The following is a 26,042-nucleotide window of genomic DNA, read 5'->3' on the forward strand; positions in this document are numbered from 1 at the left end:
GTCAATAAATGTAGTATGGCAACAACGTAAAAATAGAAAGTACAACACTGGCTGAAATGGAAAATTTTACAGAATTAGACAAGATAGATGAGGAAATTTATCAATATGTACTGTAGTGCTGTTCCTGAAATCAGCAGTTCAAACATTCCCAATTCTGAAGTTTTAGATGTGCACTGTTATTATATGGACTGAAGTCAAGCCATGAAAGACCTTTTCCAGGAAATATTCCATACTAACTGCAGTAAAAAAAATAAATTTACATTCCATCCAAATGCATTAAAATGTAATTGTACAAAATCCCAATTTAAATGAAAATGAACTACTTTCAGAATCCATAAAGCTTCATCATTGTAGGCGGTTCTCATATATTCTTGGTTTTAAAAATCATCTTCCAGTAAGCAAAATATATTAGTAATATAAAACTGTATCATTTACATATGCCACAATTTCTACATAGTACTCAAAACCTCTAAATAGATTTAAATAGCCAATGATTCTCATTCAAGATTCATAATTATTACATTTGTTTGTCCAGGAAACCAACACCCAAAACATAGATAACTTGCTCAACAAAATAATCTATTTTTAAACCACCATGAACATTTCACAGCTGTTTGCAATAAAGTAGCTGAATTCCATGTGACAGCAATGCAATAATATCAACATTTTAAAGTCATTCACAGCCCAAAAACTTGCAAGGCAGATGTAAACTTTCTACAAAAATTCAATGCAAGGGTGGAAAGCTTATGTCAGCCAGTTAACAAAGTGTGAAGCTGGATGAACACAGCAGGCCAAGCAGCATCTCAGGAGCACAAAAGCTGACGTTTTGGGCCTAGACACTTCATCAGAGAGGGGGATGGGGTGAGTGTTCTGGAATAAATAGGGAGAGAGGGGGAGGCGGACCGAAGATGGAGAAAAAAGAAGATAGCTGGAGAGGGGAGTATAGGTGGGGAGGTAGGGAGGGGATAGGTCAGTCCAGGGAAGACGGAGAGGTCAAGGAGGCAGGACTACCTCATCCCACCTCGTTGACCTCTCCGTCTTCCCTGGACTGACCTTTCTCCTCCCTACCTCCCCACCTATACTCTCCTCTCCACCTATCTTCTTTTCTCTCCATCTTCGGTCCACCTCCCCCTCTTTCCCTATTTATTCCAGAACCCTCTCCCCATCTCCCTCTCTGATAAAGGGTCTAGGCCCAAAACGTCAGCTTTTGTGCTCCTGAGATGTTGCTTGGCCTGCTGTGTTCATCCAGCTTCACAATTTGTTATCTTGGATTCTCCAGCATCTGCAGTTCCCATTATCACTTATATCAGCCAGTTGTTTTGCAAATCAAGTGTATGGCATATGTTTTAACATAATGCAATTGGTTTGTACATGCAAGTAGCCTCAAAGTATGCTATATATAACATGGTTCACAAATTGAAATTCATGAAAGGAAATTTGTTAATAAAAGTGGTGCCTATGAATAAAGGTAAAGTCGCCATAGCCTTACCAGACCATTAGCCTGCTGTCTCATCAGAGATTGGTGGTGGTTTAACCAGAGGTTCACCAAGCAGAATGGGCAAGAGGAAGAATTTAGAAATTGGTAATCAATTTCATATTTGAATGTGGATTATAAAATTCTGCCTTAAGGTCATCACTAACAGGGTCTGGTCTGCGCTGGGATCAGTGGTTCACTGCCACCAAACTTGTGCTGTACCAGGTAGGAAGATCTCAGACAGCCTTGTGATCCTTAGAGATACATTGGCTATGTGCTTGACAGGGGGTCGGACACCTGCCTCACCAGTCTGGACCACGAGAAGGCCTTTGACAAGATATCGCAAACCAAGGCGAGGGATGGGCGCTCCAAAATTATATTAGTGGAGGGAATCTGTAATTGACTGCTCTACAACAATACCATTAGTGCAGTCTTAATCAATGGGCAGGAATCAGAAAGCTTCCTGGTCAGATCTGGAGTCAGACAAACTACCTTTCCTGCTTTGTTTGTGTTGTATTTAGAGTCTTCGCCAAGGTGATCAAGTAGGATGCGAGCCTGAGAGAGGTGCCTATTCTAGACAGCAGAGGTCTGAAGGTCAAAACCTCCCTGTACATGGATGTCACCATTTTCTGCTCCAATCTATTGTCAGCGTGCAGATCGATGAGTAACTTTGACCAGTTCAAACTGGCCTTGGGAGCCAAGGGAAATCAAGTCAAGAGTGAATGTTCTCTGGAAACTGGGATGACGGATCGTTTAGCACTTTCACTGTCAGGTCAGATTATCTGAAGGTGCTGGATATATGGTTCAGAGAGGACAGGGCTTGTGTCAATACCTGGGAAGAGCACTTGACCAAAAACTGGGCAGATGGGAGCATTGCTCCTTCTCCATTGCAGGTAAAACCTTGTTCATCAGGTGTGAGGTACTCTTGGCGTTTCGTTATGTGGCATAGGTCAAGCCAATTCCCAGACCTGGTCTAGATAAGCCGGGGGGGGGGAGGGGTGAAGAGAACAAGGCATACCCAACGCTGCCATCTTGTGCATGTGGCTGTATCAAGCTGTGCACAGGCCCTCAATATGCAAACACCAACTATGGACTGGAATTCCACCTATCCCTGGTGTTATTAAAGAAAGGTCTGGCCTCATTGCTGCAAAATATTCCAAGTAGTTGGACCATCACATTTCATCTGTCCCCAATGGAAAAACTTATAAATTTATATGATAACAAGTCCACGCAGTTATCAGCGTGACATCCTCAAGAACATGCGAGAAAACGGGATGGTGGATCCCATTGAGCTGTTCCCTGAGCAGACTGTCAAAGCCATTTGGCAGAATGCCTCATCGCCAGAACCTTCTAAAAAGAACCAAGATGGAATTGCAGCTGGTGAGATCCTTCACATAAACCCCAGATTCTCTCTGCCATCACACACTGCCCTTGAACTGGCTAGAGCAGGAATAAAGAGACTGCCACTCATCTCCTTTGAGGATATACCAATTCAAAGATGTGGAGAGAGGTGCAGTGGTTTTTGTTGTGGTTTGTCCTGAGTAGCTCCGAAAATGCAAGACTCTGTGCTCTGTGGTTGGTTCCCAGGGATACTCACTGAGACAATAATTGTCTATGCCTGGAAGATCCATCAACTCAATGAAAGATGCTGGTCTGCCAAGAACTGGGTCTTCCAGTGCAAAGGGTTGATTTTGACCAGGTGTTGCAAACTGGCACAATCCAAGATCCAAGACCATGTGCTGAGGTACACACTAAAGCTTGGGGGAGCTGCCAACAAGGCACAGCGAGGAACGATCACTTTGTAAAGTTCTTTTGCCAAAATATGAGGTTCTGTTCAGTTATCAGACCCTCCCTTTGCCTCAAGTAGTAAATAGTGTGGAGTATGTGGAGGAAATGCCTTTTTTTAAAACAGCTCCAAAGTTTATTCTTTATATACAAGGCCAGTAAAGACTGCTTTAGTATCTGTCTATGCACACAATTGTTTTAATGAACTAATCTACATTTTTGCAATAAAAAATACTTTAAGGTCACCACACCTCAGGCGAGGGGAAGAGGTTGAAAAGGAGAATCTTTTCTGGTAATGACAGCCAGTGCAGGAATTAAACACATGCTGTTAGCAATACTCTGTACCACAAAACAGTTTAGATCAGTTGGCTGGAAAACTAAGAGTGGAGCTGGATGAACACAGCAGGCCAAGCAACATCCAAGGAGCACAAAAGTTGATTTTTCCAGCCGAGTCCCTTCATCTTAAAAGGGGGAGGGGGAGGGGGAGGGAGAAAGGGTTCTGAAATAAATAGGGAGAGAGGAGGAGGTGGATCGAAGATGGATAGAGGAGAAGATCGGTGGAGAGGAGACAGACAAGTTAAAGGGGCAGGGATGGAGCCAGTAGAGGTGAATGTAGGTGAGGAGGTAAGGAGGGGATAGGTCAGTCCAGGGAGGGCGGACAGGGATGAGCTGGGCTGGTTTTGGGATGCAGTAGGGGGAAGGGAGATTTTGAAGGTTGTGAACAGACAAAGGAGGTGGCCATGGGTTCCCGCATGGGCCCAAGCTATGCCTGCCTCTTTGCAGGTTACGTCGAACAATCTCTCTTCTGTACCTACACTGGCCCTAAACCCCAGCTCTTCCTCCATTACATTGATGACTGTATCGGCGCCGCCTCGTGCACCCACAAGGAGCTCAAACAGTTCATCTACTTCAACAATACCTTCCACCCCAACCTCAAGTTCACCTGGACCATCTCTGTCTCCATCTCAGGCAACCACCTAGAAACCGATATCCATTTCAAGCCCAACAACTCCCACAGCTACCTAGAATACACCTCCTCCCACCCACCTTCTTGCAAAAATTCCACCCCTTATTCCCAATTCCTTCGCCTCCGCCCCCAGGATGAGACATTCCACTCCTATACATCTCAGATGGCCTCATTTTTCAAGGGCCGCAAACATTCCCCCTGCAGTGGTCGAGAACGCCCTTGACCATGGCATCACCTGCATTTCCCGCAACTCATCCCTCACAGCCTGTCCCTGCAATAACCACCAAAAGGGAATACCCCCTTGTCCTCACATACCACCCCACCAACCTCCAGATCCAACGCATCATCCTCCGATACTTACACCATCTGCAATCCGCCCCCACCACCAAAGACATTCTTCCCTCCCCACCCTTGCCTGCTTTCCGGAGGGACCACTCTCTCCATGACTCTCTTGTCCACTCCACACTCCCCTCCAACCCAATCACACCCCGCACTTTTCCCTGCAACCGCAGGAAGGGCTACACTTGACCCCACACCATCTCCCTCACCCCCATCCCAGGCCCCAAGATGACTTTCCACATCAAGCAGATGTTCACCTGCACATCTGCTAATATGGTATACTTCATCCGCTGTACCCGTTGTGGTCTCCTCTACATTGGGGAAACCAAGCAAAGGCTTGGGGACCGCTTTGCAGAACACCTACGCTCAGTTTGCAATAAACAACTCCAACTCCCGGTCGTGAACCATTTCAACTCCCCCTCCCATTCCTCAGACAACATGTCCATCCTGGGCCTCCTGCAGTGCCACAACAATGACACCCGAAGATTGCAGGAACAGCAACTCATATTCCACTTGGGAACCCTGCAGCCCAATGGTATCAATGTAGATTTCACAAGCTTCAAAATCTCCTCTCCCCCTACCGCATCCCAAAAACAGCCCAGCTCTTCCCCGCCTCCCTAACCTGTTCTTTCTCTGACCTATCCCCTCCTCCCACCTCAAACCGCACCACCATTTCCTACCTACTAACCTCAAGCCACCGCCTTGCCCTCTGTCCTCCCTGCACTGACCTATCCCCTCCCTGCCTCCCCACCTACACTCACCTCTACTGGCTTCATCCCCACCTCTTTAACTTGTCTATCTCCTCTCCACTGATCTTCTCCTCTATCCTTTGATACACCTCCCCCTCACTCCCTATTTATTTCCGAACCCTCTCCTCCTCCCCCCCACTTTCTGATGAAGGGTACAGGCCCGAAACATCAGCTTTTGTGCTCTTAAAATGCTGCTTGGCTGCCTGTGTTTATCCAGCTCCACACTTGGCTATCTCGGAATTCTCCAGCATCTGCAGCTCCCATTATCTCGGATCTAAACTAACCTCCAACTTTGAATTTAGTTCAATGTCTAATGAATAACTTGCGCTTCTACCTCCTAAATAGGACCAAAACCACCAAGTCTGAATGAATGGTGAAATATCTATGCCAAATAATAAAGACCCAGAGATCATAAAATTGTTTAAATGCTCAGGTAATTAGAAGCTGATAAAAAGTTAAATCGAGCAATACACTCATTTAGTTTTCAAAATTCTACAAAAGTCCTTGGCCACATTCTTAGTGTCTTGCAATGCAAAGAAGAAAATCATGTGTATTTTCTAAAGCTAAGCATTATAAAGAGAAACAATTTTTTCTTAAAATATACAAAAAAGATAGCTGCAGGGCAAAAGATTGTTTGAAAATTTAAAATATACACCTAAGCTGCTACATACAGTGATTCCCAATCAAAAAGACAAACCATTGTTTGCACACTTGTACTCTATTTGCAGCAAATTAATAACATAAGAAATAGGCGTACGAGTAGGCCGTCTGGCTCCTCCACCCACCATTCAATAAGAGCATGGGTGATCCTTTTGTGGACTCAGCTCCACCTACCTGTCTGCTCACCATAAGCCTTAAACTGCTTTACCATTCAAACATCTATCTTTGCCTTAAAAACATTCAACAAGGTGCCCTCAAAATAACAAAGTGTAGAGCTGGATGAACACAGCAGGCCAAGCAGCATCTTAGGAGCACAAAAGCTGATGTTTCAGGCCAAGCCCTTTCATCAGAGAAGAGGGAGGGGAAGAGGGTTCTGAAATAAATAGAGAGAGAGGGGGAGGTGGATCAAAGATGGATAGAGGAGAAGATCGGTGGAGAGGAGACAGACAAGTTAAAGAGGCGGGGATGGAGCCAGTAGAGGCAAGTGTAGGTGGGGAGGCAGGGAGGAGATAGGTCAGTCTGGGAGGATGGACAGGGCAAGGGGACGGGGTGAGGTTAGTAGGAAGAAAATGGGGGTGGGCTTGAGGTGGGAGGAGGGGGTAGGTGAGAAGAAGAACAGGTTAGGGAGGCGGGGAAAAGCAGGGCTGGTTTTGGGATGAGGTGGGGGAAGGGGAGATTTTGAAGCTTGTGAAATCCACATTGATACCATTGGGCTGCAGGGCTCCCAAGTGGAATATGAGTTGCTGTTCCTGCAACCTTCGGGTGGCATCGTTGTGGCACTGCAGGAGGCCCAGGATGGACATGTTGTCTAAGGAGTGGAAGGGGAGTTGAAATGGTTCACGACTTGGAGGTGGAGTTGTTTACTGCAAACCAAGCGTAGGTGTTCTGCAAAGTGGTCCCCAAGCCTCCGCTTGGTTTCCCCAACATAGAGGAGGCCACAATGGGTACAGTGGATGCAGTATACCATATTAGCAGACGTGCAGGTGAACATCTGCTTGATGTGGAAAATCTTCTTGGGGCCTGGGATGGGGGTGAGGGACGAGGCGTTGCGGCAGGTGTAGCACTTCCTGCGGTTGCAGGGGAAAGTGCCGGGTGTGGTGGGGTTGGAGGGGAGTGTGGAGCCGACAAGGAGTCATGGGGAGAGTGGTCCCTCTGGAAAACAGACAAGGGTGGGGATGGAAAAATGTCTTCGGTGGTGGTGTCAGATTGCAGATGGTGGAAATGTCAGAGGACGCTGGATCTGGAGGTTGGTGGGGTGGTACGTGAGGACAAGGGGGATTCTCCTTTGGTGGCTATGGTGGGACGGGGTGTGCAGGATGAGTTGCGGGAAATGCAGGAGACCAAGTCAAGGGCGTTCTCGACCACTGCAGGGGGTGAATTTGCGGTTCTTGAAAAACGAGGACATCTGAGACGTACGGGAGTAGAATGCCTCACCCTGGAAGCAGATGTGGCGGAGGCAAAAAAATTGGGAATAAGGGATGGCATTTTTGCTGGAAGGTAGGTAGGAGGAGGTGTATTCTAGGTAGCTGTGGGAGTCGTTGGGCTTGAAATGGATATCGATTTCTAGGTGGTTGCTTGAGGTGGAGACAGAGAGGTCCAGGAAGGTGAGGGAGGTTTAGAGATAGTTCAGGTGAACTTGAGGTTGGGGTTGTCCTCCCAACAAGGTGGCCTCAATGGCTTCATCGGGCAGGAAATTCCAAAGATTCACAAGTGTCAACGCAGTTCTAAATCTGCCCCCCAACCTTACTTTGAGTATGCCCTCTAGTTCTCATTGCACCCATCAGTGACAATAAACTCCCTGCTCCATCTTATCTATTCCCTTCACAATTTTATGTGTTCCTGTATGATTCCCCCTTCATTCTTCTAAATTCCAAAGAATATAGTCCCAGTTATCTATTCCCTTCACAATTTTATGTGTTCCTGTATGATTCCCCCTTCATTCTTCTAAATTCCAAAGAATATAGTCCCAGTCAAGTCAATCACTCATCAGCCAACCCTTTCAACTCCAAAATCAACCAAGTGAAACTGCTCTGCACACGTTCCTGTGCAAGTGTATTGTTTCTGAAGTAAGAAAACCAAAACGTACACATAGTATTCTAGGTGTGGCCTCACCACACCCCATACACCTGCAGCATAACATCCCTACGTTTAAACTCTATCCCTCTCGCAATGAAGGATAATATTCTTTTTTCCTTAAGTAGCTGCTGGACCTGCAAACCAACGTTTTTTTGACTGATGCACAAGGATATATAGGTCCGTCTGTACAGCAGCATACTGCAATTTTTTACCATTTAAATAATCATCCACTTTGCTGTTATTCAACCAAAATAGGTGACCTCACACTTACCAACATTGTAATCAATCTGCCGGACCCTTGTCCACTCACACAATCTATTTCCCTCTGCAAACTTTGCTCTACCACTCATCTTGGCATCATCTGCAAAGTTTGACATACTACACATGGTCCCCAACTCCAAAGCATCAATGTAAATTGTGCTCAATTGCGGTCCCAATACTGATCTCCGAGACAAGTCAGTAGCCACTGATTGCCAACCATAAAAACATCCATTTATCCCCACTATTTACTTTCTGTTACTTAACCAATCCTCTGTCCATGCTAATACTTTACCCGCAGTGTGCACCTTTGTCTTCTGCAGCAGTTCGTCAAATGCGTTCTGGAAATCCAAATACATCACATCTACCAGATTCCTACTGCCCATCGCTCATAATGTCCTCAAAGAATTCCAGTAGATTAGTTAAACATAACCTGCCTTTCACAAACACATGCTGCTTCTGCCTGATGGGACAATTTCTATTCAGATGGTCTCACTATTTCTTCCTCGATGATAAATTCAAGCATTTTCCCCACTACAGAAGTTAAGCTAATGGGCCTACCACCTTTTTTAAACAGTAACATCACATTTGCAGTTTGCCAATCTGCTGGAATTGCCAGAGTCCAGAGTCCAGCGAATTTTGCTAATTGCCACAAGCCCATTTGCTGTTTTCCCGGCCATCTCGTTCAGCACCCTAGGATGCATTCCATCAGGGCCAGGATATTTGTCTACCTTTAGCTTGCCCAGCACTCCCTCTTTACTGATAAATACTGTTTCTAGGTCCTCACCTGCCATTTAGCCTTGTTGTCATCAATTATTGGCATGTTATTTGCATCTTCCACTGTGAAGACCGACACAAAAATAGTGATAGTTAAAACCTATAATAAATATTTTCAAATCCCATAATAAGTCTCTTCACTCCTCCCAGGAAACGGCTTCAAGTTGTGAAAACTAGGTTCAGATCCTTTGAGTCGGAAAGAAATCCAACCACACATTTGATAACTTGTTAACAGAATTTAAGACTATTTTCCACTTGAAGATCTTACCTCAGATAATGTTTAAGTGTGCTGGTAATAGTCTTTATCTCCCATTCAGATGAAGTCTCCAAATCTACATCAACTGATCCTGTTAAATGCAAGAACCACAATAATTGTTACAAAAGCAGATTTTACACCAGTTAAGATGATTTTCTGGTAAGTTTAAACCTTTGTCCTTGCAATTTTGTTCAATGCCTTCTCTCTGCTGGTACGTACTGTAATTTCAATGATTTCCTTGAATTTACAGGCTAAGATTTTACTACCAAAATAATGTTGGTGCTACTATTATTTAAATATAAATGGTGAAACAACTTTCAGCAAAGGTCCAATGCATAGCAAAATGCCCATGTTCAAAAGCTGTTGTCCAAGTTGTACTGATTTGCCATCAGCTTTGTAAAAATATGTTATGATGTCTCATTGGGGTGGGGCACTCAAAATCAATCCCACTATTCCCAGAATTATTTCAAAAGTTAAAGATTTTAAAAGTACACAGAATTTCCCAATTAACCTATCTTTTAGACCCAGGCTGTCAGGAAGCAAGGACCAGGTTTCTGTCGTTAATAAGAGTGACCATCTATCATAAATTAGTAGATCCCAGCTACAGATAAACAATTATGAACCATACACATGTAGCATTACTAGTTAAAACCCTAACCCCTTCTAAACTCTCCCCTAAACATATACAGACAGACAAGAAAAAAGCATTGGTGTGATGGGACAGTCAAGCCAGTTCAACAGTCCCTGTTAGTAGTGTTCACTGTAAAGGTCTTTTTGCTTTGTCAGGATATATTGCTCCTTAAATCTTCTCCAGATACTTTCACTTGTTTGAAGGTGGTACAAGATGGTGGATTAATACTTAAATAGACTACTTATCAAGAGACCCAGTTTACGGTAACAGTTGAAGGAAAAATAAATTGGCTCTCTTTGGGGTTCAGTTTTTTTTACTGCAGAGTGAAGAAACATTTCATGTCCTTGCCGACATCCAACAGTTTCTCCCAAACATTCACACATGTAAGACGTTCAGTTACCAAGGAGACCACAAGATAGTTATTGCTAGTCAGGAGGCCCTTGTCATCAATAACGAGCTACTTGTAAGAAGATTAACTGGCAACTTGTTGCCAGCCATAGCTCTGTTCATACACATCCCTCGACTCCAGCTCATCTAACTCTTGAAACCACTAATTCTCGGCAAATTTAAATATATCAAATATAAAACATTACAATTTTATTATTCCTTTGTATTTTTAATTTAATTTTTCTTTCTCTCTCTACTTCTCTATCAGATTTCCTTCTCTATCAATCTTGTTTATTTCACATCTTTCAATCTGATTTATCTATTCTTATCAACTAATTAATCTGTGTATTCTGTTCACTCAAATCCCAGATGCCCCGTATTCCTCATAATGATCAATTTGCATTTCTAGAAGTTTGCCAAACAAGACATTGAAGCCTTACATATGTAAAAGTAAGTCTAACTAATAACAAAATTTGCTATTAGATACTAAGCTACAGTAAAACTTTGTACAATTGCAACAACGGCCCAATCTCTTATTAGATTTTGAGCTTCTCTTCACCACCATCCCTAATATTTAACTTGTTTGAAAAATTTGCTTGCATCATCTTTGTTAAATGCCTTCATGATGTTGAAAATTAATTTACAGCAAAAGCATCATGCTTTAAACAAAACTACATTAACCCTTACTTGCAACTTCAATTCTGAATATTCAAAACTTAATTAGTTCTAGTGTCTTTCTATTCATACTCTGTCATTTCTTCCTTTGTGACTAATCGGCACAATAAAGTGGATATTCACCAACTTCTCTACCAGAAGCAGCTATTAAGCTGTTGTGAGTATTACATCAATTCTTAAATGAGATAGGTATTCTGGATTAGAATCAACAAATGCCCTCAATAAGTAAGGGCAGCTGGAACAACGAATATGTTAGTTCACCACTAATTAAGCAACTGCTCCTCACTAATGTTCAAACCTTCCAAGTGGAAGTTTTTGGTAAAGCCAATAAAAATCTTGAAATATAGAAAAGAGCTCTTGAATAGTTTGGAAGTTCAAAACAGAGTGGGTGAATTCTTGTTCTCCCAAACAGGGCAAGTTTGGAAGTTGTCTCCAAACATCTGGAGACTGTCAAGCAGGACTTATCTAGCAGATATGCAGATTGGTTCCATGTCCTGAGATACCACACTGTGCTTTAGACACATCCACCGGGATATTACAGCCACAGCTATTAAAGGTTACCAAACAGGCTCATCATCGAATCACTTTTGGCAATTTCTCCTCCCGCATTAGAAGCCCGATATGAGGTCTTCCAGCACTGTGATTGGGGGAAGTCTAGCTGAAGATGGAAACTGTGAGGAAGGCAGCCACATTTCTTCATTGCTTAAAAGAAAAACAATTGCCTAACTAAAATTCTGGACAGAAGTCACAAATCTATGGAGTCAATGTAACTGTTTGAAAGGTACAAGGATAAGGTCTGTTTAAGTATCATTTATGGTGGCTTTGTAAATCCATAACACTTTAAACATGAATTAACAGTTTAAGCTGCGAGAGCTTCTCAACAGAAAACACTCTCTAAAACGCTGCTTTGATTGACAAGCCAACTGATGTATCACAGAAACACATTGTCTAGGCCAACATGTGTTGCTTGGAGTCATAGAGATGTACAGCATGGAAACAGACTCTTTGGTCCAACTTGTCCTTGCCAACCAGATATCGTAAATCAATCTAGCCCCATTTGCTAGCATTTGGCCCATAACACTCTAAACCCATCTTATTCATATACTTATCCAGACACTTTTTAAAAATTTCATAATAGTACCAGCCTCCACCACTTCCTCTGTCAGCTCATTCCATTCACACACCAACCTCAGTATAAATCTTTCCCCTCTCACCTTCAACCTATGCCCTCTAGTTTCGGACTCCCCTGTCCTGGGGAACAGACCTTGACTTTTGACCCAATTCATTCCCCTCACAATTTTATAAACATCTATAAGGTCGCCTCTCAGTCTCTGATCCTTCAGGGAAAATAGCCCCCACCTTTCAGCCTCTCACTGTAACTGAAGCACTCCAGCCTTTGCAATGTCCTTGCAAATCTTTTCTGAACCCTTTTAAGTTTAACAACTTTTTTCCTATAGCAGTGAGATCAGAACTGAATGCAGCATTCCAAAAATGGCCCAACCAATGTCCTGTACAGTTGCAACATGACCTCATAACTCTCTTACTCAATGCACTGACCAATAAAGGCAAGCATACCAAACGCCTCCTTCACTACCCTAACTACCTGCCGCTTCACTTTAAAGGAACTATGAACCTGCACTCCAAGATCTCTTTGTTAGGCAACACTCCCCAGGACTTGCCATTAAGTGTATAAGTCCTGCCCTGATTTGCCCTATCCTGGGAAAAACACCTTGATTATTCACCCTATCTATGCCCCTCGTAATTTTATAAATTTCTATAAGGTCGCCACCAGCCTCCACTTGCATTACCAACTGGAAATTCCACTCGACAGGGGAACAAAACCTTAATAGGTCCTACAGTTATCCATAACTGGCAACAACAATAATTATGTACCACCTGAACTGACGAGTTCTCATTGAGAATGGCTCAGGTTTAGGATTAGGATCATCACAATAAACTGGCATGGATTCTGGCAGCGTCAATTCGTAAACTTGACTACCTCCAATCCCAACTGCACACTAATTGAATAATCCCAGTCTTGGTTTCATATTATCAAGGTCACTGATACTTCCAAATTTTGCAGCCGTGAAATTTAGCTATGGCCTTTCATTTCTTTGGATTTCCTTTCTTATTTATTTTTCCAATTATTTCAGTACCCTCATGCTTCACCATCAGATTCACTATTTGCATGCTCTTTTAATGCTTATTTTTTACTGCAATAAAAAAATCTTTATAAAAAATAGCAACTTCTCTGAAGCTGTTTATACATCATGTAACTTAACCATGTCAACTCTTATTGAATTACTTACTTTCCTTCCCAATTTTCTTTTAAGTGGTCTTCATTACAGACAAAATTCTAGAACTTTAACCAAGAATCAGATATACACACAGTAAGGACTGTTCCAAAGACCTTTCAAAATAATGGGTTACTCTTAAGGTGGAATATCTACACTAATTTGTGACAAATCCTATTTTTGGTGTGGATTGGGTGAGTTTAGCAAAAGCCACAGTTACAGAAAACTGAAACTTAGCTACGCCATATGAAATAAAAGTAGAATTTAAATGAACCTTAAGTTTGCTGCTCCAAAAGCCACAACATGCAGTGTGGAAGTCATAAAATTTAGAGTAGATCTGAACTCGAGGATAAATGAAGTCTATTTAAGTGTCAGTAATGAGGGTTTTTAAACCCCCAATCCTTTAAACAAGAAAGAAAAATGTGAACCTTCCAGAGTTTTAAAAATATACCTCTGATGGCTTGCTTGAAGTGACATGCCTTCTGGCACACTACAGAAAAAATACAGCACAGAACTGGTGATTTATTCCATAATGTCTGCGCCAGCTCTCGAAAAGAGGATCTCACTCAGTTTTTTTTTTCCTGTCTTCTCCCTATAATCCTGTAAACCGCTTCTTTTCAAATATTTTTGATTCTAATTCTCTATTGAATGCTTGGATTGGTCTTGATTCCACCATACTCTCTGGCAGTGTATTCCAACACTAACCGATCATTATATTAAAAAAAATGTTTACTTGGGTGTCACTTTTTCTCCTTTTACTCACTACTGCATTACCACTTTCAAAATATTAAGACAAAATGTTAACATAAGGAGAAAACAAAAGCAATCTAAAATGCTGCCTGACTACACCTGGTTCATGGAAAATTGTTTGTCATTATGCAAATTAATGAATAAAATCCTGGCATCTAGTTTATAGGTCATGACCACAATAGAAATTATATGCTATGAAGTATTGCTGAGTTTGTTTAGGAATTTTTCCATGGACACAAATGAACAAAAATCCTGTTTTGACACCACAGAAGTCACAAACTGATGCTCAGGAACATAACTGGAGCTAGGCAACGCACCAGATGAATTTATCATTTCATATATAACTATGTGCACAAAAAGAGAATAGATTCAAACACAGTACCTACCCATTAATAAACTTAATAGCTTCTGTACTCTGGAATTAACACCAGCTATTCGATATAGGCCCTGTTCATTTAAACCTGTTTTTAATCAAGAGAAAAATCTGTTAACACATCAAGTTGAATTTCTAATGTTTTTCTGAGGTGGCTTTTTTTATACATGCTTACATCTTAATGATTAAACAAGTAAAAAAGAGGAATTGGAGCATGTAAGACTAAAAATGAAAACACAAATATATAAATTCTAAATTCCCTCTACAAGAATATAAAAATAGAAAGAGTAGCTAAAGTGAGGGTTAGTCATTTAGAGGGCTGCCATTTCCTTGCTTCTCATGCCTTTACAATAAGAAACACAGAAACGGCAGAGACTTCAAATTTTTGTGCCAGAGGGCATAATCACAGATTAAGAGGCTGCACATTTAAATCAGAGATGAGGAGGATTTTTTTTCCTCTCACAGAGGTTGTAGAATTCCACATCTCAGAGGGCTGTCAAAGCTGGATTATTAAGCATATTCAAGGCTGAGACAGATGGACTTTTCATCAGTAAGGAAATCAAGGGTTACAGGAAAGCAAGAAAGCAGAGTTAAGGATTATCAAACAACACAAACTATAGTTTCATTCAATGGTAGTGCAGACTCAGTGGGCTGAATGACCTATCTCTGTTTCCATGTCTTGTGGGCTATGATCTAATTTATGTATTTATTAGATAGATATAAATATGCATGACTTGATAGATACAGAGGCATTATTGTAAGGTAACCAAGGCTTGGAATTGAAAAATAAGAAGTACTTGATTTTGAAAATATGTGAGGAAAAGGTGAGATAGCCCTGGAAATTATTGCTATCGTTAGTATTTTAATGACAGATGACCTCAATTTGAAAGACCAAGATGTAGAATGTAGAATACAAGGGAAAGTGAACAAGTAATAAAAACATGGTGAGAGTTTCTTCCAGTCTTTAAATAAGAAAAATTAACTAAACACTCTAAAGAATGTGCACAGCTGGTGAACTAATACCGGAACTAGAGGAAATGGTGCAAGTATTGAACCAGATATTTTTGTGTCTGTCTTCGCTACCAAAGGTACTTGATTATCAATAGACAGGGAAGGAACAACTCAAAACAATTTCCGTCATGAGAGGAAAGTTGCAGGAAAAATGCTTGGACCTAAAGGCAACAAGACCTGATGGCCTGCATCCTAGACTCCAAAAAAGGAGCAGCTACAGAGATAGCTGATGCACTGGTTACAATTTTCCAAAATTTCTTTGAATCTGGAGGGTTCAGCAGATTGGCAAACAGCACACGTAACACCTCTATTCAGGAGAAAGATAGAAAGCAGTAAATGATACGCCAGTTAGCCTATCGCCTATCATTTGTCATAAGAAACTACTAGAATCCACTAAGGAAGTCACAATAGGATACCTTAAAAATCACATTATGATTGTGCAGAATAACAGAGTTTTAGAACCGGAAAACTGTGTTCAACTAATGCAATAATTATTCAACAAAGTAGCATGCAAGGTACCTGCAGATGTGGTATATTAGACTTCCAAAAGACATCTTATGAAGTTCCACAAAGGTCACTACACAAAATCAGCATATCATGATGTAGGGGTGTAACATACTACCAGGGAAAAAGGATTGGTTAACTAACAGAAGGCAAGGAGTCAGGATGTTTCCTATTAGCAAGCTGTGGATTGGATTTCAACAGGAATCAGTGTTAGAGCCTCAACTATCAACAATCTATACCAGCGACTTGGGCTATGGTAGTTAAATTTGCTGATCACACCAAAATTGATACAACAGGAAAGAGACTGAGCATTGTTAGAAAATGTGAACTCGACCAACCTGATGGCAAAGTAGAAAAATCTGCTTCTCCCACATCACTGACCAATCCCCACCACTGCCTACCTACACTCACCTATCACCATCTGACTGACCTTTCCTGACCCCACCCCTCCTCTCTCTATTCATTTCAGAGCTCTCTTCCCCCTCTCTCATTTCTGAGAAAGGGTCCCGACCTGAAACATCAGCTTTCCTGCTCCATACTGTGTAATATCAGCCACTTAAATGGGGCAAGATTGTAGAATTTGGTGGTACAGTGGTATCTGAGCATCCCAACACAAATTGTAAAGAGTTACCTTGCAAAGTCTTACCGTGAAGTGTGGTAAGTGATTAGGAAGATAAATAAATTGTTGCTGTTTATTGCATAGGGAATGGAATATGAAAGGACGAATGTTTTATGCTGCTGTGCAGGGCCTTGGTGAGACTATATCTGCAGTATTGCGCAAAGTCTTGGTTTCTTTATTTGGAAAAAGATATAAGTGAACTAGAAACAATTCAGAGAAGATTTATTCTTTTATTTCCTAGGATGAGATAGTTGTCTTATGAAAAAGGTTGTGTCTGTTTAGTGCAGTGAGAGGTATGGATGCCAACAAGATACTACTTGTGTGAGATTTATAGTTAGATGTAGAAGGTACAGTTTAAACTAAGGGGCCCTCACACTTAAGACAGAGAATAGTAAGGATTTTTCCCACTCATTAATCTTGAGAAGTCTTTTCCAGCAAAACTGAGGAAGCTGGGCCATTGAATGTATTCAAACTCAATTTATGAAATTTTGACTGCCAAAGGAATTAAGGGTTATGTGAGGCTGGCAGGCAAGTCAAGGCCACAGTCAGATCAGCAATAATCTTGCTGAACGGCAAAGGAAGTTTGATGAGCAAAATGATCTACTCCTGTTCCTGTTTATGATCTTTTATACTTGTGCTCCAGAACAAGCTGCTGTGTGCTTAAATGTGAAAATACTTTAAGTATGTTTTCATATGCAGAATTACAGAGCCAGACTACAAAATATTTCGGAGATTTTATTTTGCATACTGCACTGCTAAAAATTCATCAAAAAGAAAATACCACAAACTATCAAACACGGCTGCAGTCACAATGAGCACAAGGTCATACTAAAACTATTCTTTTGCTGGGATTATAAAGTATTTCATGCAATTTTTGAAAATTATCAAACCCAACAAGCACCAAAAATAGTTCTATACAATGGCCAAGGTATCCAATAATCAGATGGTCACTGCATCAGCACAGACTAGAGTTCACCTCAAGACCATGTGGAAATCCCAACACAACTGACTGCAGGGGAATTGTACAAGAAACGGCAAATTCCAACAGGTAGCTCTCTAGCATCTGGGACCCTCCAAAAAGAACCCATAAAGTCAGAAAATTTGAAGGGGTCCAACTCACTTAAGCTCAACTGTTACACAGGTAATTTTAGAGAAATTAAAAACCTACTCTAACCCCTAAGTAACTATTAAACTGAACTGTCGAATCACCGCTTATCTGCCAATATACGCTTCTGACTCCCGACACGTCCATCACACCCTTCCCACCGGATCTGATAACCCTGGTATCCGATATGACATTCCACTATTCATGATCCTATCCTGTAAACACACATCTAAATCGATCCAACAAACAGCCCTAACTGATAGCTAACTTGACACCCACCCTAAGGACCACCCTAAGCACTTGCCTAACATCCTTACGCCTAACATCCTTACACCTAACATCCTATTCACTCTCAACTATCCAGCATTTTATGTCCCTCTCATTCCTGTCCTCCTGAAACCAGCAGCCCACCCACCTCCCATCCTACCCCATCATTTACCCTACATACTGACCTTTTTAGAGTAACTTTCAAAGTACCTGCTAGAAGTTTAAACTTCAGGGCATAGCACTCAATGCTGTGAGGAGGTGCAGTTTCAACAATGATCTACACAGCTGGATCCAAGGATTTCTGGGTTGGTTTGTGACCGGAAGTTCGTTTCCAGAATTCTTCAGTGTAGATGTCAACAACCGATAAATAAGGTTTTTTTTAATAAAAAGGGGACAGGGTATCCTGATTAGAATTTCTGGGCTTTAGTTAAGAAAAATGTTATGGTCCTCGATTTGTACACTAAGTTCAGTAAAGGGAAATTGGAGACAAAAGATTTCGAACATATTTGTCTTGCAATTTGATGAGTTGATTTATAGGTTGGGTTGACTCCTTCATCAAAATAGTTAGTTATAATCACTTTTTTTCACTTCAGACATTCAAAGATGATGCCAGACTAGTGAGGAAACAAAACAAGACTTTATGAATAAGAACCTTGTACTAACAATGTTTTGAAAATAAGACTGACATAAGTAAAAATTGAGCTACCTCTTTCTTCAACAGCACGAATACATTTCTTCACCAAATCAAATCCAACTTTGTCCAGTTGGGCAGCTGAAAATCAAAAACAAACCATTAATCTAATGAGAATTTGAGCTTTAGTAAAGACATTTAAATTAAAATTGACAGGTAGATAAACAAGACTGAGAGTGTCTGTTTCACTTGGAAGATCTGGTAGCATACTCCCAATATTCTATGCAGATGTGGTAGGTAACAAGTCAATAAAAACTCCCTGGATTCCTTCTTCTCCTCATATTCATCAGTTTTATTCATCAAGGAAGTACGTGTCTTCTGCTCTTAATTACAAAAATTAAAATGTTGCATTAAACATTAGTCAATTTCATTGCCACTTTTCAGCTCAGCTGAAAATCTAGGAGTATACTTTTTCTAAGAACTAGTCTGGTTCATCTGAATTCAGTTTACTACTTCTCCCCAGACACAGGATCAATATCAAAGTTAAGCAGCTTGCTCTCTGAGCTTGACCAAGCTCTTAGTAAGGTACTCTTTCGTTCTCTTAAATCCATTGCCTGATTCTTACTCCTCCTTTACCTGTTTGCATAAGGGGAGTATGACCAGGTTTCTCTCATTCTGACAATTGAGAAAACACTGCCACAGAAAGAGGAATCCACCTGGCATTCTACAATGTTCTATTTCTTCCAGCACCTCAATGAAATTATGAATTTTATTTCTAAGACACAAGAAGTTAATAAGGAATCACCGTAAAATGTCAAGCTTCTAAATATGAACTTGGTGGACTAAGTATTAGGATATCTTAGCTACAATTGTGTCTCAGAGTTGGAGAATGGGCAGAAAATTGAGGAATCGCTTGAAATCAGAAATTTAATTTCTGGAATCACCTAGCTTCAGATGCAATTAGAATCTTATCCAAAAAGCGGTCAAAACAAAATTTAAATTCCAGAGGAGGGGCAAAATATCACAGCCAGCATTTGACAGAGTATGACATCAACAAGGACTAATAAAACTGAAGTCAATGGAAAGAAGGAAAACTCTCCACAGGCTGGAGTTATACAAAGTACAAAAGAAGATGGTTGTGACTTGTGGCTGACCAATTATTTAAGCCCCAGACATCATTGCAGAATTAAAACAAACAACTGTGAATGCTAGAAATCTGAAAAAAAAAAATTTGCTGGAAAATTTCAGCAGGCCTAGCAGCATCTGTGGGGAAAAAAAACAGAGTTAATGTTTCAAATCCAGTGACTCTTCTTCAGAACTCTTGGGACTCCAAATGTTAATTCTGCATTTTTTCCACAGATGCTGCCAGATCTGTTAAGTTTCTCCAACAATTTCTGTTTTTGTTTTACATCTTTGCAAGAGTTTTTCATGATAATGTCATAGAACCAAACAGCTTCAGCATCTTTATCAATGATCCTTCTTTCCATTATTCAGTCTGAAGTTGGTACAATTAACAAGTTCATTCTATTTCTAACCACTCAGTTAATGAAGGAGCCCATGTCCGAATGCAATAATGCCTATTACATTCAAGTTTGGGCTGATAGGTGGCACATAATATTTACCTAACATATAACAAAGGAATTAATATTTTTAAAAACTGAGAATCCAACGGCCTCCCCTCGATATTCAATTGAACAGTGATCTGACACTTAACACAAACTCAAGCACATATTCAAATAACATGATTAGAACAGATCATCAGCCAAGTAATCTGCACCATGGAAACTTTCCTCCTGATTCCCCAAAGCTTTTCCACCAATGAGACACAAGACAGTAGTATGATATAAAGCCCTCCATATTTCCTGGATGAGTGTCCCTGCAACAACACTCAAGATGTTCAATCATCAAGGACAAAACAGCCCTCTAGGCGCCCATCCATCACAATAGGGCTACAATGTGCACCAGCAACAAGATACAGTGGAGAAACTTACCAACTGTCCTTACCCAACACATTCCAAATTAAATTATTAACAATAGTTGCTTACCGCCTTCACTTATTGGATTGTCCTTATTCAAGTTGTACACCTGGAAATTAGTAAGATAGTATTTTACCCAGTGAAAAATATCTTCACAAAAACTATACCAGTATTGGAAATTTAATGTTTCAGAACCAACATAAATGCCACAATGTCTGTGTGATTTAAGTAGATTATGCATGCATCTAACATAGGAAGTACTACAGACAGCGTGGAGGCTCAGACTTCAAGTATGTTCAAGATGGAGATCAACAGATTACTAAATATGAAAAGCATCAGGAATATGGAAATAATGCAGGAAAATGGACATTGAAGTAGAAGGGTGGTATGAGTTCAAAGGGCTTAAAGGCCTACTCCTGCTTCTATTGTGTAGAATTCATCACTGACAAGACTGTTTTATTTCTTAAATTATGTTAATTGTTCCGCACCAAGCACGTCATGACAGAAAATCCTGAAATTCAATTTTATCTGAATATTTTAATTTTTCCTTGCAGCCCATCAGTATCATCCTAGATACGAAAGAAACAAGGAAGTCATGTTAAACTTGTATAAAACACTGGCTTAGCCTTGGAGTGTGGAGCCCAGATCTAGGCGCCACACTAAAAGGATGTGAAACTATTGGACAGGGTGCAGTGCTGATTCACAAAGGGTCTAGAGGAAGTTTAAAGAATGATGACAGGGATTGAGAGCTTGTCATATGAGGAATGGTTGAAATTCTGTGTTTTCACATGATGCAGTTTAAAAGGGTGAGGAGGGATCTCATTGAAGCTTACAGAATTTGAAGAGGCCTTGGTTGGGTATATGTACAGCAAATAGGACCCAGAGTGAAGGTATGATCCTTTAGAGCTGAGATAAGGAGGAATTTCTCCAGCCAGAGGGTGAATCTGTGGAACTCATTGCCACAGAAGGCTCCAGAGGCCAAGTCATTGAGCGTATTTAAGACAGAGATAGATAGGTTCTTGATTGGTAAGGGGGGGTCAAGGATTATAGGAAGAAGGCAAGAGAATGGGGTTGAGAATCATCTCAATGACAATCAAATGGTGGAGTAGATTCAATCGGCTGAACATCTTATGGTTTATTGTCTAATAGTTCTAGAAATGAGGAAACTCAGCTACATTGATTTAGTGGAAATGTCAAGACTATTTCGTTTGGAGAAGAGAAGGTTGACAAGAGATTTAATAGAGGAATTCAAAATCAGAAAGGAGCTGGGTACAGTGGATAAGAAGAAACAGATTAATTTGCGGAATATGTTTATGTGAAGTAATTTTCAGAAGAAACCACAGAAATAGCTAGTGTATTACGATGCACTGCCGGAAAGTGGCATGAAGGCATGTTTAATCCAGGCATGCACCAGGGAATTAGATTACTTTCTGAAAAGCAAGAACGCGCTGGGCTGAGGAGATAAATCAGCAGAGAGGCATTAAGTGAATTGGTCTTTCAGAAATCTAGTCGAGACATGACACATGAACATTCTACGTTTGTGCTGTAACCAAACTATTACTTTATTTCATTTTCTAATTAACCCTTTTTTAAAATGATTCATTACAATTTAACCAGAGTTCTCTAATTTTAGAACACACATCCCAATACATTCTCAACATCCCTTCGGTACGTCCATCTTTACTCTGACTCACTCCGTACGGTAGATTATCAGCCATTCTTTCACATATGCCTATTGTCTTTCTTTATGCCCTTCTGCCATTCTCTGTCTTTTTTATCTCTTCATTGGAGTCTGTGAGAAGGGAGGATCTCTAAAGCAGAAAGATGTCTGATAGAACCGTGGCTTGAAAGCTAATTTTATATTTTTTAAAATCAGCCTGTTCAGAGATGCACCTTGAACCCAGGTCTCCCTGTCCAAGGTAGGAATACTACCACTGTGCCACCAAAGGGCCCACCCTTGATAGTTGACTTTTTTAATTTAACCTATTTTTCTAATCAACCTGTTCACACCTCTGGAGAAAGTGGGACTTGGACCAATGCCTCCCAGCTATCTCCCTTGATGGCTGATTAAGAAATTTTAGAGAATAATCCTCAATTGTGGCAGTGCAGTGAGAGGCACAGGTATAGAACTGGGAGCATGATAGCAATTTGCAGTGAGAATAAGAGAAACCCACAGACAGACACAGAGTGCAAACGAGTTACTGAAAAATGCAAAATATGAAACACGAATGAAAACTCCATGAGAAGTAAATCCAAATGAACTGGAACTACTTCACAATAATTACTCAATTTGACAGTGCAAGAAATCCAAGTTAATATGAAGAGCTGAAACAGTATTTGCATTGAAGCGCCAGGTGTGTACAAATCATCCTTGCAGAAGTTTAATTTCTTTTACGTTTTAAATGTGATTTGGTTGTCACTGGCAAGGCCAGAATTTGTTGCCTATCCCTATATCCCATGAGCTGATTAGGTCTTTCGGTCATTTCAGAGGGCAGTTAAGAATCAATCGCATTTCTGCGGGCCTGGTGTCACATGTACAGCATATCAGGCAAGGATGGCAGATTTTGTTCCATAGAAGAAATTGGTGAACTGGATAGGTTTCCATGGTAATGGTCATTAGACTAGCTTTATTGAATTTAAATTTCACCATTTGTCATGGTGGACTTAAACTTGTTTCCAGAGAATATTACTCTGGGTTTACCAGTCCAGTGACATGATCACTATGCCACCGCCTCTACCTGACATAGTGGCATTATCGCTAGGCTATTAAGCCAGAGGACCAGATAATATCCTGGGGGCCCAGGTTTGAATCCTACCACAGCAATTTTGGAATTTGAATTCAATTTTTTAAAAATCTGGAATTAAGAGTCTAATGATGATCTTGAATCCATCGTCAATTGTCAGAAAAATAAATCTGGTTCACTAATGCTCTTTAGCGAAAGAAACTGCCATTCTTACCTGGTCTGGTTTAATATGACTCCAGACCCAAGGCAATAAGTTGACTCTTAAACTGCCTTCTGAATAATAAGGCAAGGGTCATACATGCTGGCCTAGCCTGCGAATGAATAAATCTTTCCATGTCAGAATTCCTGATACCAAAATGGAGTTCAAACATAAATGGCAAACAGCAATTCCCTAACTAAAATGTTTTAATTCAAGTTTGGAATAAAATACCCTAATAACAAGACTAAATGTAGAAATTTTGTATGTTATTGTTATGGGATATATACATTCATCATGTGATATCAGAGGAAAATCCCAATTAACAATAAGTGGAAGAGTTTATTTTCAACTGAAAAACAAATTGAATCTAAATCTCATTCTCAACCTAAACCTCCATTATAGTTTTTTCTTTCCTGGATGAGCTAGCTAATTCTACATATTTATCTAATCTTTTATTTACCTTTGCTATAATATCGCAGGCTGGAATTGTTTAAAAGGTTAACTGTTTAATATGTTAAGAATACACATACATATTAAGAAAAAGCAAATAATAAACAAACAATCCCTGCATTATTTTCCAACATAGCACATTGAACTAAGAATGCTGCACACAGACAGAAAAGAATAACAAACCCTCGAACTGCCATTTCTGAGATGTGAAGTCAATAACCTTGGCCCCTGAAAAAAGTGTTTTTTACCTTTGCTTAGTGTTTTGCAATTTTTTAAGAAATGTATTGTATTCTGTAAATATTCAAGAAAGCTGCAATTAAAATTAACTTTACATCTAAGGCTTGCGATGTTACACCAATAATCTCCAATTGATAATCTTAAAACAAATTGAGCATGGAAGACATTTTATCAAGTTCAAAGATTGTTATATACATAATTGTACTGCTCTGCGGATAAAAAAAACAAGACTTGATTGTAATCTGCTTGCTTGGGTTACATGCCTTGCACTGAGGAATAGAGAAAAGAACTCCATGTGAAAACTACTTGCCAGATTCTTATTTTAGAAACTCTTTTAAAAAGCACACCTGCGAAAAAAATAACGGAATTCTGACAGAGACAGAGCCTCTATTTCTTCATTTTAGTTTCATTGGCTATGTGCTGGTGGAGAACATTACGTACTATGTTAAATGTCACAACAAGACAGCATGAGTCACCGAGAACTTGATCATCCAGAAATCAGGTCATCTTTCCATTTACTTCAGAAACTGCTTTAGAATTTGTCCTTCATTAGGCAATAACAAAAAAACCAACAGAAAAAAAGACTAAAGGTCATCATATGTGAATTATGATACTTTAGTTAGGTGCACATCTTTTGGTGTAATGGGAAACAGAGTAAAATGACTTGAAATTAATGTACATGGAACAGGGCAGGCATCGACTCCAGAATCTCAATGGTGAGGCATGAGGCAACTTCGTGACGGCAAGTGGGACAAGTGTAGATGGTGATATATTTTTGGTGGCACTGACTTAATGGGTTGGAGGACCTCTTTTGTACGGTATTATTCTATGATTCCTTGAATTTGATCTTGGGGAATCACTCCTTTCGAGTTGGTGCACTGTGGAGACTAACAGAAAGCTTGCTTGTATAGCACAAAAGATCCAACCTGCTTTTGGCATCACGGTAGTGCACAGTCAAATAAGCATAGTGAATGTTGGAGATGTAGAATGATAGGCAATGAAAGGAGAAGTTGTAAAGGTATGGAAGAAAAGGAAATAAAAACTTTCCCACAGATTCTAACTTTTCTTAACTTGGAGTTTGGCTGCAGCACTTTTCTCAGATCCAAATTTAGGTTCATGTATTTTAATACACTTAATTTGCTTACTGTAGTTTTACATAGACTCTTTTTACAACATTAATTTAGATCCTTTTTCCTGAGCCAAGTTGAGTCTGTGCCAACTGCTTACAGTAAAAGTTTATGTCCTTTATTTACACAAGTAAAAGATCAAAAGTCTGTTCCAGGCATAAGTATTTGATAAAGGTCAAAGGTTTTCAGCTTTACTGATATAGCATGCAATATACTTCCAGCTTGTAATGAACATGTGATTCCTGCCACCTTATTGGAACCGTAGGAGGCCACTTAGCTTTCTGACTGACTGAACTGAACACATAAGCTTTGGTGATTCACTTATACAAGCATAACTGATCAACTCTTACTACATAGATAGCATAAAGTGTGTCCATTGATACTACAGCTGATAAGGAAAGGCTCAAAGCTGTTTGTATAAGTAGTTTCCAAACACAAGACCCATTATTGATAAAGGCAAACAAGCAGAGCCTAAATGTCATCTATTGCTTCATTAATACCTACCTTGTAATTATTTAGGCAACATTAAAAAATAATATTGATTTCAGTGCACTTGGCAGTAATCTGATAATTCTGACCGAATAATTCACAAATCAATTGTTTTTATTTCAAAGACAGTATTTTGTTTTATGAATCCGTAATATGATCATTAACAGGATAAAAAAGGTTATCTGAACTTGTTCCCTATCTAGCTTGTCTCAGTTTTAAACATCTAATTGTT

At 40.2% G+C, this 26,042-nt stretch overlaps 1 protein-coding gene across 9 annotated transcripts in view; it reads right to left on the reverse strand.

The window, feature by feature from the left end:
* Positions 1 to 26,042, reverse strand: part of LOC125458177 (rho GTPase-activating protein 26-like) — a 203,893-nt gene that overhangs the window by 68,744 nt on the left and 109,107 nt on the right. For all 9 annotated transcript variants that reach the window (XM_059650653.1, XM_059650649.1, XM_059650654.1 and 6 more), the window contains exons 12-15: positions 20,634 to 20,673; positions 18,664 to 18,729; positions 14,465 to 14,539; positions 9,354 to 9,432 (exon numbers count right to left, since the gene is read on the reverse strand). In XM_059650653.1, coding sequence (XP_059506636.1) covers positions 9,354 to 9,432; positions 14,465 to 14,539; positions 18,664 to 18,729; positions 20,634 to 20,673 — 260 coding nt within the window. The remainder of the gene's footprint in view (positions 1 to 9,353; positions 9,433 to 14,464; positions 14,540 to 18,663; positions 18,730 to 20,633; positions 20,674 to 26,042) is intronic.

Source organism: Stegostoma tigrinum, chromosome 13 (assembly GCF_030684315.1).
Source record: "Stegostoma tigrinum isolate sSteTig4 chromosome 13, sSteTig4.hap1, whole genome shotgun sequence".
Classification (NCBI taxonomy): Eukaryota; Metazoa; Chordata; class Chondrichthyes; order Orectolobiformes; family Stegostomatidae; genus Stegostoma; species Stegostoma tigrinum.